The sequence below is a fragment of the Uranotaenia lowii genome, chromosome 1 (assembly GCF_029784155.1).
Source record: "Uranotaenia lowii strain MFRU-FL chromosome 1, ASM2978415v1, whole genome shotgun sequence".
In the NCBI taxonomy this organism is placed as follows: Eukaryota; Metazoa; Arthropoda; class Insecta; order Diptera; family Culicidae; genus Uranotaenia; species Uranotaenia lowii.
Window position 1 is genome coordinate 12,138,822 of NC_073691.1, and position 16,670 is coordinate 12,155,491.

The 16,670-nt window shown below is 37.5% G+C and overlaps 1 protein-coding gene across 4 annotated transcripts in view; it reads left to right on the forward strand.

Moving 5' to 3' along the window:
• Positions 1-8,647: 8,647 nt before the first annotated feature.
• The window catches only part of LOC129757473 (glutamate receptor ionotropic, kainate 2), a 49,707-nt gene continuing 41,684 nt past the window's right edge, over positions 8,648-16,670 (forward strand). For 2 of the 4 annotated variants that reach the window (XM_055754708.1, XM_055754716.1), the window contains exons 1-2: positions 8,657-8,783; positions 9,439-9,735. In XM_055754708.1, coding sequence (XP_055610683.1) covers positions 9,597-9,735 — 139 coding nt within the window. In that variant the 5' untranslated portion in view covers positions 8,657-8,783; positions 9,439-9,596. Of the gene's footprint in view, positions 8,784-9,438; positions 9,736-16,670 lie in introns of all 4 variants that reach the window. The other 2 variants (XM_055754725.1, XM_055754733.1) reach the window with 2 other exon arrangements.

Consider the following 16,670-nt stretch of genomic DNA (forward strand, 5'->3'; position numbering starts at 1 on the left):
AATTGAAGCAGCTTCATAAAGAAAGGGAGAAATCCATGATTCGAAAACTGACAGACAACCCATAAAACATTTTGGTCCGGTTCGGTTCATTCATCGATGGTTTTCCGAACCAAAACAGAGTTGCCATTCATCGCTCGGTGATGGTGCTGAGTGATATACGACAACAAAGTTCATGGGGAGAATGTGGTGATGGTGGTTGGTGGCAAATCAATTTATGACGACGTTTGACGGATGGCCATCATCGAGTAGCGACGATAAAACAAACCAAACGGGGGGAGACCCGACGTTAATGCTACCGCACATGTCTTATTTATTGGTTTGGAGCAGAAACAAAAACAACAACAGTTAGTAACGAACGGAGAATGAGGAAAAAGGGAAAAAATGGGCAGTTTGGCACCACCCAGTTGCAGTTCGGTCCAACGACGAATCCCGACCGGGCGATTGCGAGTGATCATAAATATTTACAACCAACACGGTGGCGCGCTCTTTTGGCGGCTCGGTTTGAACTCTTTGTTGAACGAAAAAGTAAAGATACGATTTCGGGATGGACGTTTGATGCTGCCTGGGAATCGGGGCATATTATCCCTGGTTTTAGCGATTCGTATCCTGCTGAAAGAAACCATTTCGTCGGATAAACGATTCATCAAATATTTAACCATTTGTTCCGCTAATTAAACTCGACATGCGACTAGACACATCTGTTGGTCAACATTGTTGTAGCTTGTCGGGAAAATGGATGAACATTATGTTTGTCTAATGAAAAAGAATATATACTGCTCCGAAGAAGGAAGCTTTGTTTGACAAAAAGTTTACAAAAAATAACATTTCTATTATTATTTTTCATATTGGATGACCAGAGAACAACATGACTTCTTTATAAGCAAAGAAAGAAGCAGAGCTTTAATAAAAAAAAATTTCTTCGAAGTTTTCATAACGACACGGTTTAAAATTTTGTACAGTGGAGATTTGTCAAAAACTCCATCTGAAGTATGCAAAACCGCCCTATCTTTAATGAAAATGGGGTGAATCCTTGCGTACATAGTAAAACTCTTCTTTTTTTAGAATTGAAGGCTTACTCGGCAATTTCAAGGACGCATATAGCATGTTACACAGCTGAAAATTTAGGTTCTTATCGATACATTCAAGTCTCAAAATTCAAGCCGAAAAGAAAGCTATTCAGTTTTCCGGATGACCGATGAAAAATACAAATTTCAAGAACTTTTATTTCCTTTGCCTAACTCATTTCTAAAGCTGTCTCTTTCTTGGCGAATTTAGCCTCAAATTGTATAAAAATATTCCTCCATTTACTCTGAGGCAAACTTACTTGAATATTTGCACCGCAGCCCTTCAAATTTAAAGTTGATTATGCTACCACTGAGCCGTGCTAGATTATTAGATAAAAGACATTCAAAATATTGCTGCACTGATACCTTCCAATTTGCTAAAGGTACATACAAGAACAAATGTTCCTGAACCACTTGTTTTGAACTTTTAAAGTTCGTATAGAATTCGAAATAAGTCCCGAGAGGGAAAATGTTTTCAGTTCTTTCAAGTTGCAGTCGGCGAACAGTTATTAAAAAGCTTATCCGGTACAACTGTGTCCGATTTCGCCGAACTCGACTCGGTAAAATTATTTTATTTTTATCTATATATTTGAAAGCAATTTCTGTCTGTTTATTTGTTAGGACCAGGATTGATGAAACATGTTTTCAGATTTTTGGGTGACTTCTTTTAAAGGGGGTCGTCCATACAAGACCAATATTGTTTGAGCTACATATATTTGCGTTATTAGCCATCGGATTGTGATGAAAATATTAATATGAGTATTTTGAGGGACGAGCAATTGATCCCACGTATCAAATACGAGGTCAGGGGTTGGCCAAAGTGGTCGTCCATATAAACTATTCACTGTTTTTGTGATATTAACGCTAAAATACACTAATGGAAATAAGTATAAAGACAACATAGCTTTTACTGCTCTTACGTTTACAGTGTAAACAACTGCAATCATATGTTAGTCAATGTTAATGTAGTGGTGAGTAGAATATTATCTGTGAGTCAGAGTGGGTTAGAATGCATGTTGCGTGTCAGAGTATGAATATTTCCGTTTTGAGCTTGGAAATAAGTATAAAGACAGCTGTTTGCTTCTGTTCAATTTCTCTCGCGGAGGATATTTTTATGCTGAAAGTGAAAAGTTTTGCTCAATACGAAGTGAATTGATAGTGACAAAGAAAAAAAAATCATTGGTGAAGGTTTTCACATATTATTTGATATTTACAGGAAAATGCCAAAAATAACCCTTTGAGCGATTATGACAAGGGACGAGTAGATACTCTTCGAGAACTAGGGTTAACCTTGTGTGAAATAGGCATCAGGATTGGTAGGAGTAAGGATGTGGTGCATAACTATCTGCGGCTAGGCGAAAAATTGCCACAAGGAAGCGATGTGGACGTCCATCTTTCCTGACGCCGAGGTGTAAGAAAGAAATAAAACGACTGGTGGTCCACCAAAAACTGTCTTATGAGGAAATCAAGGCGGAGATGACAGTATCTGGGCGTCGGATTTGGCAATTTCTCAAAGTCGATCCTAATGTTTCCTTCATCAAAACGACCAAGACTTCTTCCTTGTCACAAAAAATCCCGTTTTGCTTTTGCCGAAAAGTACCAATTTTGGGACCAAGAGTAGTCAAACGTGGTTTTTAGTGACGAGAAGAAGTTCAACTTAGACGGGCCATTTGGCTTTAGCAGCCGCTGGTACGACAAGAGGCCGAAGAGGCCAACGAGAGAAAAACGAAACTTTGGTGGAGAAACTGTCATGATCTGGGCCGGCATAAGCATGGCTGGAAAGGCACCTGTTTGTTTCATCTCTAACGGAAGGACTCACAGATGTATTGCTAGCTATTAGAAGAAGTTCTTGTTCCATTTTCGGAAAATTTTATGAGCGAAAACATGATTTTCCAGCAAGACATGCTGCCTACCATGCGTCCAGCGCTACGAAAAAGTTCTTGGAACTTCATAACATCCCTCTTTTGGAGTGGCCAGCCTGAAGCTCGGATCTAAATCCGATCGAAAACGTTTGAGGGCTTCTCTCCCGTAACATTTTCAAGCATGGAGGAAGTTATGAAACGGCTGGACAAATTAAAATGGCGATTCAGGACGAATGGTCTAATCTGGATCCGAACGTTTTGAAAAGCTTCATAACTTCTATGCCACGACGATTGCAAGAAGTCATTGCCAAGAAAGGCGATGCTGCACATTATTAAAGTCCTTTATTTTTGGAAATCAGATCAACAAAAACGTGTTTTTCTAATAAAATAGCCTTTGTATTTATACTTATTTCCAACCCGAAAATTTTAGAGCATATTTATTTAAGGATGCATGAATCTTGTGAAACAATTGTATTTCAAGAAATGGAATTCTTCTATGAATCTACCGTGGATAAGTGTTGAATTGAATAATCACAGGAAAGTACAGAATTCCCTATATACAGCTTGTCTTTATACTTATTTCCAGTAGTGTACATTGGATTGAGATGGAAGTTTGCACACGGGTATTTTAAGGGACGAGTTATTGTCGGCGGAAAGGGTCGCTCGTATCAACTGTTTAATGTTTTTGTGATATTTACGTGATTGAATTGAGATGAAAATTTCTACATAGGAGTTTTGACAGACGCTCTATTGCTTTCAGGTTTCAAATTTTGGGTCAGGGCTAGGCAAAAGGGATCGTTCATATTATTTTTTCATTGTTTTTGAGATATGGTCTTGATTGCGCATCGGATTGTAATGAAAATTTGCATTAGCATGTTTTTGCAATACATATTTAATTGCTTTACTGGGATCAAGACGAAAATGCATTCACGGGTGTTTTACAAATCTGAAAATTGATTTCTGGGCTAAAATTTGGAATCACACGACAGAAAAAGGTAACCTTGAAAATTTTAATTTATTTTTTAACTTAATCTGAATTTCGAATATTTATGCTGTATCTGAATTCTTAACCTGAATTCATATTCAGGTTCAGAATTCAGATAGGGCTAGGTGGGGTGATTATGAACAAAATTTCATTTGGCACACTTACAGCCACCATATGTTAATTTCTTATCACAAACTCTGAAAAGCTAGCATCAATGAACGTTTCCGTGCTCTTAATCATTCTGTAGAACAAATTTTGTTTTTTGGGCGCAACCTTTGTCCTTGGGACGTCTGTTCATAATTACCCCATCTGTTCATATTTACCCCACTCTCTAGGGGGTAATTATGAACACGGATTACGAACTTGGTATAAATTTTTTGAAAAGTAACAGTAGTTATACGTTACATTTATCCATAGTAAGCAGTGTATGGTGATTTTTTACTTAAAAAAATATGTTCATAATTACCCCAAACTCTGTTCGTAATTACCCCGGACTATGTTCATATTTACCCCGAGACTTGTCCAATATGATTTATATAGTGTCAGAAAATCTCAATTCAGCACCAAATAATGAAAATTATTAGCAGTAACAAGAAAATGGGTTGTTTTATAAAAACTCAATCCAATTCATGTATAAAACTTGCAAAATAAACAAATGTAATCAAAATTAAGATGTAAAACAATAGAAAAATAGCTTTTTAGTGTTCTTTTTAATTCATATTTTTCTATCTTTTGTTTCGAGAGTTTATTTTCTTTGTTGCATCTTTTTGTTTTGGTTAGATTCTTTTTTCCGTTTCTTTATGTCTTTACAGAACATTTCATTCGATAGGACCTCTCCATACGTGTGAAATTTTAGACGAGTTAGGCTACTCGATAGTTTTTACATCCGTCTAGAATTTCCTGCGCAGCAAACATCAAGTCTTCACCAAAATGACGTGGGATAGGCTTTTCACGTACCGTAAACTGGGGGAACTTTGATCAGCGGGGTAACTTTGATCAACGTGAAATTTTTGCAGATAATCATCATTAACTAAGTATAAAGTTAAAATATCTGAAAATTGTTTACTACGTTTGAAACCCTGTAAATTAAGTTGCAAATAAGCTAAATTTGGTTTTTATAAGGAGATTTTTTATATTACTTAAAATAGAATTTTAAAATCTTAAAATATCTGGTTTTTTGAAGGGTCACAAACAAACATATCTCCAGATCAAATTTAAGCATCTAGGAGCAAATGGGTTGTTTGATGTGAAAGTTCAACTTGTTTTCTTGGTTTAGGTTAAGTTTAAGTGTTATTTTTATGGTCATTTGAAGATAATTTTTGGATATTGAAAAAAACGGTCATTTTCCATAAAAAGGCCGGTATGGAAAAAATGGCTAAAAACCCTATCAAATGGTTAAGTTTGAAGAAAAAAAGAACATGGGAACAGTGCGAGGACTTAGGGAATTACAACAAGGTAAAATCTCATTTGTTTTTGAGGCAAAATTTTTTTAAAAAATTATTATAATTTTTGCCCCTAAATGTATGCAGCAACATTGTCCATCTTTTTAGTATATTTGATTTTGAAAGAAAACGTTAAGATATTCAATTGAGTCCAATCAAAAATTACTGTTATCAATGTTTTGAGCCTTTTTTACTAAATGGCATCAAAACAATAAATTTGAAGATATTGAGATACGTAAAAACCATAGTGATCAAACTTACCCCAAAACTCGAAATCCGGTTTTGTAACAAACATTTAATTATAACCACCAATGTCGTTTGAATTCACTGCAATCAATGATGATGTTTAATACTCCTCACCTCAGTAAGGGTTTTAAAGCTTTCAGGTATTACGAAAAAGTAACCCCTTTCAAAATATGCAAAAATGTATGAAAAAAGTGATCAAAGTTCCCCTAGTTTACGGTACGTGCGAGGTATCATTGAATTGAAACGTATACGTAGGAATATACATATACATAATACATATACAGGAAATTCGAAAATATTTTACACGGGTTGTTTCACAAAACACTCATTAAAATCTTCTTGGATCAGTTAACAGTCATTTTTTACAAATCTTGTCAGTTCTATATGATCGACAGTTTTGAAAAATATTTACACTTATAAATTTTTTTATCACCTGTATGAAATTTCACATAAGTAGTTCTATTCTTTCAAAAAAAAATTGAAGTATTACCGAAGTTTTCCTCAACAAACTGAAAGAGAAAATCTTTAACCAAAAGATGTTCATTTTGAACCAAATTAAAAAAAAATATTCGAACAAATTAACATTTAAAAAAGTATCTATCAGGTATCAGAAAAGTGGTAGGCTTAAATTAATATTGAAAAAAGTATCTAAGTAAAAAATTAGACTGCAAGAAAATAGATTTTGGAACTTTGATATCCGGATTTAACACATAAACAATTATTATTTGCTGTAATTCTAATGTTCTGAATAGCAGCACGTTGTCCAAAGATACAGGAAAATTGATCTTTGCTTTTTGGACTAATTAATTTTATCAAAGTTTTTCATATATTTTACTGTTGACTACAGAGATTAAGGTTCAAAATAATGTTAAATTTTACACAGTTATGAATAAAAGCTCGATCAGCAAACCTTTTGTAAACAAATGGTGAATTTAATTTTAAGTCAAGATAAACATTTCTTCAAGTCTGGTTTATAACCTCATTGTTTATCAATTACTCAAAAGCCTGGTTTTGGAAGCAAGTTAAACCTGTATTCGGTATTAGAGAACTATTCCTGGGATACAGGTTTTCGGTTTTGGTATTACCGGTAAAACTTTCGACTGCCTTTTTTTATCAACGAAGAGCAAGTTTTTATCACTATTTATTTAAACAAAGTTAAGACTTGTTTAAATTTGGTTACGGATTGAGCTTTTTCAAAATTTCTGTTTTATTCACTTTTTTCTACTTTTGAAATTTTATTTTTAGTTTAAAAAAATGGGATTCAAAAGTTTTTTGCAAAGACTGAAAAGAATTGGCATAGCTTTTTTTCTAAATCCGGAAAAAAAATCAATTTCTCAAAAATTCAATACTTGACACATTGCAGACCTAATTTAATTATGAAATTTACTGAATTTGGTCCAGTGGATTCTGGGATATAAATGCCGAGTGTTGATGTTTTCTGGCTAAGATTTCTTCTCGGTCGTTAATGTGTTAAGATTTTACAAAAGGGAGGGGGGGAGTAGCTTTTAAAGAAATTTCTTACAAGGGGAGGAGGTGGAAAGGGGTCTGGAAATGCTTGGGTAATTAGTGAATGGCCCCCTAGGTTGATGAATAAATCATTTGACTATTAAAAAGCATTAGAAATGTCAGGAAATGCATAAGAAAATGTGTTCATAATTACCCCATAGGACGAAAACTATGGGGTAAATATGAACATTCAGCTGTGAATAAGTGCGAATAATTTTTTTTCAAAATTTCTTCAAAATCCAGACAGAGCATCATAAACTGGATGTAAAACATGTGATAACAACATTCCAGCTGGATTTCCTATGATCAGATATTCATTACATTAAACACTGTCCGAAACTATTTCCGTTTCACGAGGTTATGTTTTTTAAAACATCTGAAATGATATCATTATGATTTAAAAACAGATCGGAAACAACTTACAGCTATCAATCGGATGTTAAACTACCACTTTTGAAACTTTTTATGTTCATTCATCCCCCACAGCAGCGCTTTCATTTCATGCTTTCATTAACATGCTTTGTAAGCATATTATTCTAGAATGATTCTTGTTCTTCGAGATTGGTACTAAAATGTTGGATTTTCGAGTAACTTTTCTATAAAAGAAAACTTTCGAAGTTCGAGAAAATGCTGGACTTTCCCAACTCAAATTTGCCAAATCTTTAGTATTAGTTCAAAATATTCCATGAAAATGTGTAAGTCTGTTCAGTTTTAGCCCCTTATTACAAAAAGTAATCAAAAAACAACTATTACTTACAAGTTACAAATCTTTTACTGGTATTTTAGTTAACTGAGTTAACAATCATTTATAGATGTTAATTGCCCTACATAAGAATTGTACAAGATAAACCGGTCGGATGAAAATCATGCCAATCAGTAGAACACTCGGAAACCATCAGTCAGATCTTTTTAAAGCTGTTTTTTCATCATTTTTGTACGTTTTTGCTTGAAGGTGACACGGCATCAAATAATAAAATAAGAAAAAGTGCATAGTGCAGTGTTTTAAATGCTCTATTTGATCATGCTATGAGGTTTCTTGGTGTTCTATAGAGTACAATAAGTAACATTCTTGATTTTGTTATTGTTGTTATTGAATGTACTGTCATACTTTACCAAAAAACATCGTTAACACATTTGGCGTAGAAGTTTCACAGTCCGTTTCTTGAAAGCTTGAAAGTAAGATCGTGCTTCGAATGTATAGAGACGCCTAGAACGCATAAATATTTTCTATGAAACTTTATTCGACGTATCATGTTTGTTTGGAAGTGCAAATCTCGAGTGAAAAGATTTTCGATTTTCTCGAGTACTTTCGTTACTAATTCTCGCATTTAAAAAAATAAGTTTTTTCCAAACATCTGACTGTAAGACACCCTTAATAAGAAAAACATGAACAAATGAAAACATCGAACCAAGTCGTTTTTTTCAGCTGTTGAGAGTGTTTCGAGTCGGGACACCATTCACAAAATCTCTCTGAAAAGAAGACGACGCCAACCGGCCGTTGATGAATAACGGCCAGGCGTAGTGTCGTCGCATCTTCTCGGGAAAATCATCTGTGCTACTGACTGAGATGCGCCGTGAAAAGACACCACCAAGTAGTCCATCGTGCGGATCCACCGTGAAAAGTTGTCGTCGTCCCAAGCAAGTCCGTCGCAGCAAGTGTCGCACGCGTGCGTTCTGAGTGAGGCTGGGAAAAAATTCACATTTTCCTCACTTTTTTGGGGTTTTTCTTCGAAGGAAAAGATGATTTTTAGTGGTTTAAAATATGTTTTCTCCGGTTGAAAATATGGTCTTTTGGAAGTTTGTGAAGTGTGGCACAAGGGATTGGTGAAGTTTTCCAGTTTTGAACTGGATCAAACATGGAAAAAAGTGTTTAAAAATTCAAGTGAAAAAATCTCTTATGGGCGCCATTTAATGAAAATGGGGAAGAAAAATCGGAAAAACGAAGACAAGTGAATCGGAGAGAAAGAGGGGAAGAGCGCTCGCTTGATGACAAAATATTTTCTTGATGTTTCAAAACAATAACACCGAGCACGTGGCACTTGGAGGGACGCCTCGGGGGACGCCTGTTTTGTAAACAATAACAAACCGGTCTTTAATTGTTATTGTTTACAGGTCAATGGGCTCATCTTTTTTTGTTGGCATTGTATTATTTTTATTCGCAACAAAAACCAATTCGTGTATCCCGTTTGTTCTGTTCCGATAACGTTCGCCTTTTGAGACGGGGAATAAAAGTGTCATCTGTCATCGCAATGTGTCAGCTGATATTTTTCCTCGACGCGTTCTGTCGACTGCATTTGCGTTTCGGGAAATATAAAAATTGCATTTTTCCACAGGGACGCCACATGTGCACGCACACATACATAGAAATACAAAAGGAAGCAAATGAAGTGAAATATTCTCACCAAATAGCATAAATAAATCTGGCGAAAAAATAAAAAGCTTGTGACGGTCGTGCGATTTGATGCTGCGCTAGGGAAAGATTTGTGTCAAAATGATACCGAGAAAAGGAATGCTCCGAATGCCAAAATCAGTGGTGGTGACGTTGCTGGCGACGCTTTTGATTGGGAATTTCGGCGTCCTGCTTGGGTATAATAGCGACGCCGACGAAACGGTAGAACACATCAAAATCGGTGAGTATTTCAAATTTTTGCGACTGAATAACAATGAACGGATTGTTGAATAAGGAATGAACTCATAATATTACGAGTGGTTGTGATGTACTTGCGAACTAAATTTGTAAATTTAAGCTCTTGAAGAGAAAACATCTATTTGTGTTAGAAAATTATAACAATCGTTGGCAGGAGTAGCCTAAATCAAGGCGTTCTACTAAATTGATTGACCCTTAAGTTTTTTTCGAAATAACTTTCTTAGTTTTTGGTTAATTTATAAGGAAATCAGAAGCTCTTTGGAAGGGGATATAATTTATCTATGAGCAAACATTTAACAAAATCGACCCGTGCAGTTTCGATGAAACCATCTAGAATTATTTTATTGTACTCAGACGCTTGCACACACAAACACCCAAAAACCTTTAAATGTAGATTAAAAACTATACGATAAGTTTCGTTTCAGATTTGAGTTAGGGTTTGCATTTTGCGTGAACTATGAGATAAAAAAAAACCAGTTCAAAACTTTTCTGGATACTTTACACCAATTTAAGAAAACATCGAATTGAAAGTTGATTGTTTTTTTCTTTTCGAAACAACATGCCGAGCATGTTCACAATGATTCACAATGCGGCACAAAACGGATCCAGACCCAGACAGATGGATAGATGGATGGCATTTCCGAGAAATACAGCTTAAAAACCCCGAATATGCTGGCTGGCTGTTGGTGGAATGTAGCGATGTTGCAGTAGTTGCAGAATACCTACCTCTAAATAGTAGAACAAGCACATGCCACACGTCAGTAGCAGCTCGAGAAAAAAAAACATATCACCATCGCCCAACTTACGCTACATATGATCCAAGTTCCATGTGCTACCGGAACATTGAAAAAAAAACACAAGCGACAGTGTGAAGCCGAAAATAGTAGAGCGACGTCCTACCTTCCTATCTAGAGATAAGGGGGATGAAAACTGAACCGGACAGAGAAATCTGCATGAAAATGATGTTTACGCCGACCAGAAGAGCATGAGAGAGCATGTCGAAAATCGTGCAAAAACATAGTCAGTGGGTGACAACAGGAACGCGAACGCCCTTTATCTACTAATAGCAGCTGATACAGTGGGACGTGTTGAAATTTTGATCTTGAATCATGCACTTTGTAACTAATTTAAAAACACATTGCCACCCGATCAGGGGAGCATATATTCAAACCCATCTCATTGAGATATTATTATCTTATTTGAATATACAGTATGACCCATAAATATATATTAAAATGGATTTCTGTCTGTCTGTCTATTCCCTATAGACTCGAAAACTACTGAACCGATTTCCTCGAAACTTAGCAGGTGGATGCTTCTGATGCCTGGGAAGGTTTCTATTATATTTTGGGACTCCTCCCTCTCACTGGAAGGGGGATTCCGATTTGGTATGGAAGGGTTTTCGGATACAAGGAATGTTTTTATGAATATTGGGTACCCCTCCCTCAAATCATTGAGGAGATAGGAAGAGTGGAGGGGGCTACCTTACATTCTTTTTACATAACTTGAGAACTTATCATGCTAATGGAACCAAATTTGGCATGGTAGGGATTTGGAATACGAGAAATGTTTCTATGATTATTTCCGACCCCTCCCTTCTTTCAGTGGGGAATTAGGAAGGGAGGAGAGGGGCTTCCATACCTTTTTTATTGCATAACTTGGGAATTATTCTATCAAATGGAACCAAAATTGGCTTGGATTTCTATTTGGGTACGAGAAATGGTTCTATGAATATTTGACACCCCTTCCTTCTTCCAGTGGAGAAATAGAAAGGGGGAGGGGCTCCTTTACAATTTCCAGCATAACTGGAAAACTAATGAAGTAAATGGTACCAACATCGACATAGGAAGGTAATGGATTACGAGAAATGTTTCTATGATATATTGACAACATTCTGGTCTTCCAGTGGGAAAACTTCAAGGGAGAGGGTGCTCCCATACAATTTTTTGCATCACTCGGGAACTTATCCAACCACTAGAAATTTTAATGGGAGGGTATGTGAGTACGAGAAATGTTTATATGATTATTTGATACTATCGCTCCTTCCAGTGGAATGAAAGGAAGGAGAGAGGAGGGGGGGGTAGTTTCTTTACAATTTTTCGCAAAACTCGAGAACTAAAGCATGGATCACTACAAATCTGGACGCATTAAAACGGGTCTATCTCGGAGCTATGTAAACGAAATAAAAATGTTTTGTACTTAAAATGTAGGGTTTTTATTGCACTTTAAAGGAAAAATAATAAAAAAATTATTCCGATGTTGTTTTGATGAATTTTCGAACTTTTGGTTGAGTATCACTCATTATAGTTTGAACACCCTATTCGCTGACCTCAGCGGCCATTTTGTTCCACAATCTCTTCATCTCTGTTGCTTCCCGAGTCGTCCTACCATTCTTCTTCATCTTCTGCTTGACAATTGCCCAAAATTTTTCTATAGAGCGGAATTGAGGGTAGTTGGGTGGGTTGATGTCCTTTTCGACAAAATCCACCCGTTGGCCCAATACCACTGTAGAACCTCCTAGCTGTAGTGGCAGCTTGCCAAATCTGGCGAAAACTTAACTAGTCCTTTGTGAGATCTAATGTACGAAAAAAAAAAGTTTTTCAGGCATTCCTCCTTGTAAATTTCGGAGTCCATGGTCTTGTTTTTCACAAAAACCGGAATTTTTCGTCCGCAGCTGCAAATACCTTACCAGATCAAACACTTTCTTGCAAACTTATCAGCAATAACGAATTTGAAGTTGCCGAGGACATCACCATGACCAGTGCAGTGCACCACTGCAGTGGCTTTACATAATTTTTGGCCAGAAAGCTGCCCAAAATCCATCTTCACGTACGTTTCGTCATCCATGAGGATGCATCCGTCGAACTTCGTTGGAATCTTCTTGTATAACTTGCGGGCACGTCCTTTGGCTACTAAATTCTGCTTCAATGTCCGGTTTTGGTTGCTTACTGGTCCGATAGGATCGTATTCCTACGCGTAGACGAATTCTGCTGACGGTGCACCGGTCGGCGTTGAATTTCTTGGCAATGTCATAGTCCGACTACCCTGTGTTTCCTTGATCGTTCTCAACACCTTCTAATGCAGTTTCCGATCCTTAATTCCACTATGACGCTTGGTATGAACCTGCCGATCTATAGTACGCATCTCACGGAAACGTTTGAGAACGCTACACACGGTTGATTTGACCATTTTTCACGATTTCGCGATTTTTGAACCCGACCACGTCGGGTTTTTGACGTGCGTGTTCAAAATTTATTTTCATCTCGCGGCTTCCATCACGTGTAACTTTTTTGAAACAAAACGAATCGTAATGAAATTTTCAGCACTGGTAGAAGGAACATTCCTCTACAAAGTGCTGCCAAAACATTTCAGATCCGACAACTAGGAGCACTATGGTAAAATAAATAGTGCGTCCAGATTTGTAGTGATCCATGCTTTATACGTCTTTGAAGTCTTTGGCCATACGAAACAAGAATCCAAGAAAAGCTCTTTCAACAACATAGTTCGTATGAGTCTTGAACTCCAGCCGTCGGTCGAGAATAACGCCCAGATCGTTGATGTGATCGAAGAAGGTGCCGCTTACGGGAAAACGATATTACTGAGCATTTGCTGCGGTTCATAGGCATGCAATTGATGTCGCACCTGTGAGCAAAAGCGGTGAATTGCTGTTGCAGGAAGTTGATGTCGTCTTGGCCGTTTATGGTGTGAAAAAGTTTCAGGTCATCGGCAAAAGCGAGCTTTGTGCCGCGGAGAAGCGTGAGTACATCATTAAAATAGATCACGAAAATGATCGGTCCCAAATGGCTTCCTTGGGGTACTCCTGAGGAGGCAGGGAATTGCCTGGAAAAGGATTCACCAGTACGAAGGGATAACTTTTATCCCATTAAGTAGCTCCGGAACCAATCCAATAGGGAACCACAGAAACCTAAACGTTCGAGCTTTTCGTAGTTGCTCACATCTCTCTTATCTCCCTTTTTGTGGACAGGAAACATGTGAGCTTCTTTCCACAATGAGGGAAAGATTGCGCAGTCCAGTGATGATTGAAAGATGTGCCTGATAGGTGTCAGCAAAGATGGCATAAAACGCTTCAAAAAGTAGCTGGTATACCGCCCGTGCCCGAGGAAGATGAATTTTTTAGCTCAGTTGTCGCTTTTAAGATTGCTGCATCATCGACTAGGGGTGATATATTTCCGACAGCCCTGGCCAGTTGCTCCAAGGAAGTTTCCCCAATTGTAAAAATACTGTTCGGCAAAAAGTTCACAAATTTCTGGATCAGAATTCACTGTGTCGCTGTCAATGAACATGTAGGACGGAAGCCTTGGTTCTTTAGTGACCCAGGGAGCCCACAGACCGCAGATTTGTAGCCACCCCACGTTTTGGAACAAAGCTATCAATAATGTAGTTGAGCATGTTCGAAAGTGTCTCAGCAGCTGCGTTTGGATCAGAAGGATCGAGCTCAACTTCCCATTCGATAAACCCAAGGACTAGGGAGATAGCTTCAAAATCCACGTTCTCGAAATCTTGATAGAAGGATGCCGTTCTCTTCACGGGAGCATATATCCTTGCGGCATCGAGAGAGACCACTAAAGCAGGGTGATATGAACAGTTTTGAAAAGGGGAGCAGGAGCCAATTCAATCGTCGGAATCCTGAAACCTTCGTTAACGAAACAGAGGTCGAACAAACGTCCGTTTTCATTTTTGGTATTATTAATCTGACGTAAAGTCGCTGTACTCAGGGCGTCTAAGTATACACTAGAAGATGCCCAGAATGAAGAACGCACAGGGTCTGGAAGTCTGGTTACAGAAAGCCACTCCGAGAGGAGCACCATTTTAGGCCGGGCATGTTGAAGTCGCCGATGACGAGTATGTCATCCTCAGGAGAACAAAGCTGATTTTAGACAGGCAACGCGAAAAGGACTCAGGTAAAACCAGGTCGTCAGAACAATCAGTAGACACGTACACTACGCATAGATAGAGTTTCCGATTACCGGGATCAATGCGGATCCAAAGAAGCTCCAGATAGCCCCAGGAAACGTCTTCGATAAGCAAAGCCGGGAGTTTCGATCTAACGGCAAGTAACACTCCAATACCAGAACCATAAATTTAGAGCAGTCCGATACAAATGCAGTACCCGAACGTAGATCGTTGGAAGGGCAGATTCTATCATGCGGAGAAGAACTGTCTATGATATTATACCTGCCTGATGGTGCAAGCTGGAGACTATATTATTATCTTATTTAGATATACAGTATGACCCATAAAAAATTGCGAATTTTTTGAGGAGTCTGTTTTGGGTTGTTTTTGACTATTTTAGAGGAATTTTTGTTGTTGATGGACCAAGTCCGAGGAAGCCGGATAATGGAAGGCCACGGTCTGCACCCACTGTAAAAGTAGTAAAATTGGTCAAGATTTTATTTCAGCAGAATCCAGTGATATAAAACCAGTGGCTGGCACAGGAAGCGAATATCTCGAGTTCTTTCATGCAACGATTGGCCAAACACGGATAAAAAACTTTACTAGTTGTTATCAAAATTCGTATAGTTGCCTCTTCCATATCACAGATTTTTGGTTGAACCCATAATATTGCTTGATCAACATCGATTACTACGAACAAACTAGCGTAGATGTAAAGTTGATTTGGTTGTAGCGGATTTCTCAACTGTTATTGCTAAAATAGATTAACAGTTGGAAGATTTGGCTATGTTTCTCTAGTCGTCATTATACAATCTGATGGTTACTTTTCAAACATCACCGATGCTTGACTAGACCTCGAATTTTGTTTAACCAACATTGATTTTCAAGACGAACAAGTCATATATTTATTTGGTACAGGAATAAAAAAAAAGACAAAGGATGTGTTGGAGTTTTTTTCAGGGAAAGATGACCGTCACCATGTAGCGAAAAGGTAATGCTAATTTCTTTTCAAAGTTGTTATTTTGTAACATAATCTTACTTCGTTTTAGGTACCTATGGGCAAAGAGCAGCATCGGGTGTAGTTATCGGATTCCCGACCAGATTCCCGGACTAATAATATCGTGTAAGTTTTCGAATATTTACATTATTCTATCGGTCGGAATTTTAACGAACCTTTTTTTTCTCTTTCAGGGCCATGGTGTTTTACTTCCCCCGGCGAGTCTCGGCCATAACACCAACAAAATCGGTTACAATATATGTGCTTTATGAAAAAACAATATATTTATTTTATTTAGAAAACAGAAATAACAAACGATTTTTCCTGCTTTAATCTATATATATAAAAATGAATGTTTGTCTGTCTGTTCCCTATAGACTCGGAAACTACTGAACCGATCATCGTCAAAACTGGCATCTGAGGGTTTTTGAGGCCGGGGATGGTTTCTGTATTAGTCAAAACTCCATCCGACTTAAGGAAGGAGAGGCTTCCATACAAAATTTGTAGTTTTTCGAAACAAATTAAAGTCATGACATCCATTTTCTTGAGATTTTTTTTTCCTTTGGGCGGTTTGTTTTTCGTCTCTATGGTCGAGGCGTCGCAAAAGGAAAGTAACCCAGGCATAGCATACTGATTAGTAGAAATATTTTGGCGCGTATTTCTCAACCTGGGGTTTGTTTTTCGTCTCCATGGGCGAGCAAACGTCGACGCAAGAGGATAGTAACCAAAGCACACTGTTCATTGTTTGCTGGAAAATTTTACAATAAGGCGCCTGTTTCTCAAACACGTGGGGCGATATGCAACCTAGATGTGTTTTTTTCTTGCTTATTTGATTTGTACACAGCACGTGGTAATAAATGACGCCTAGATGTGACACAGATTGGTATTTTATCAATCGAATCAAAACCAGTTGAAAGATTTGCAAAAATACTTCCATATTTTGTTCGTGTTAATGTAGGTAGCATTCGACTTTTTATTCAACGAACATTAGAACATGTTCAAACGTT